Consider the following 219-nt stretch of genomic DNA (forward strand, 5'->3'; position numbering starts at 1 on the left):
CTGCTGAGACGCACCCCGTGCCCCCCCTCCCACGGACACGTACCCACGGGGCCGTCGTGCGAGACGGTGCGCATGCTGAAGGACAGCTCCCGGGCCGGATCGCGCAGCAGCTCCTTGCGCTTGGAGAAGGCCTTCGCGATCATCTTGCTCTTCTTGATCCTCTTGGGCTGGTCGTCGCTCTGCCCCGTCAGCCTGGGGACACGGCGGGTCAGAGCAGGG

General features: G+C 68.0%; 1 protein-coding gene across 1 annotated transcript in view; it reads right to left on the minus strand.

Moving 5' to 3' along the window:
• Positions 1-43: 43 nt before the first annotated feature.
• Positions 44-219, minus strand: part of SMO (smoothened, frizzled class receptor) — a gene marked incomplete at both ends in the record, with an annotated part of 1,886 nt that continues 1,710 nt past the window's right edge. Inside the window, 1 exon segment of the mRNA XM_010154122.1 lies at positions 44-192. Within this exon segment, the coding sequence (XP_010152424.1) occupies positions 44-192 (149 nt within the window).

The sequence above is a fragment of the Eurypyga helias genome, unplaced genomic scaffold (genome assembly GCF_000690775.1).
Source record: "Eurypyga helias isolate BGI_N326 unplaced genomic scaffold, ASM69077v1 scaffold29856, whole genome shotgun sequence".
NCBI lineage: Eukaryota > Metazoa > Chordata > Aves > Eurypygiformes > Eurypygidae > Eurypyga > Eurypyga helias.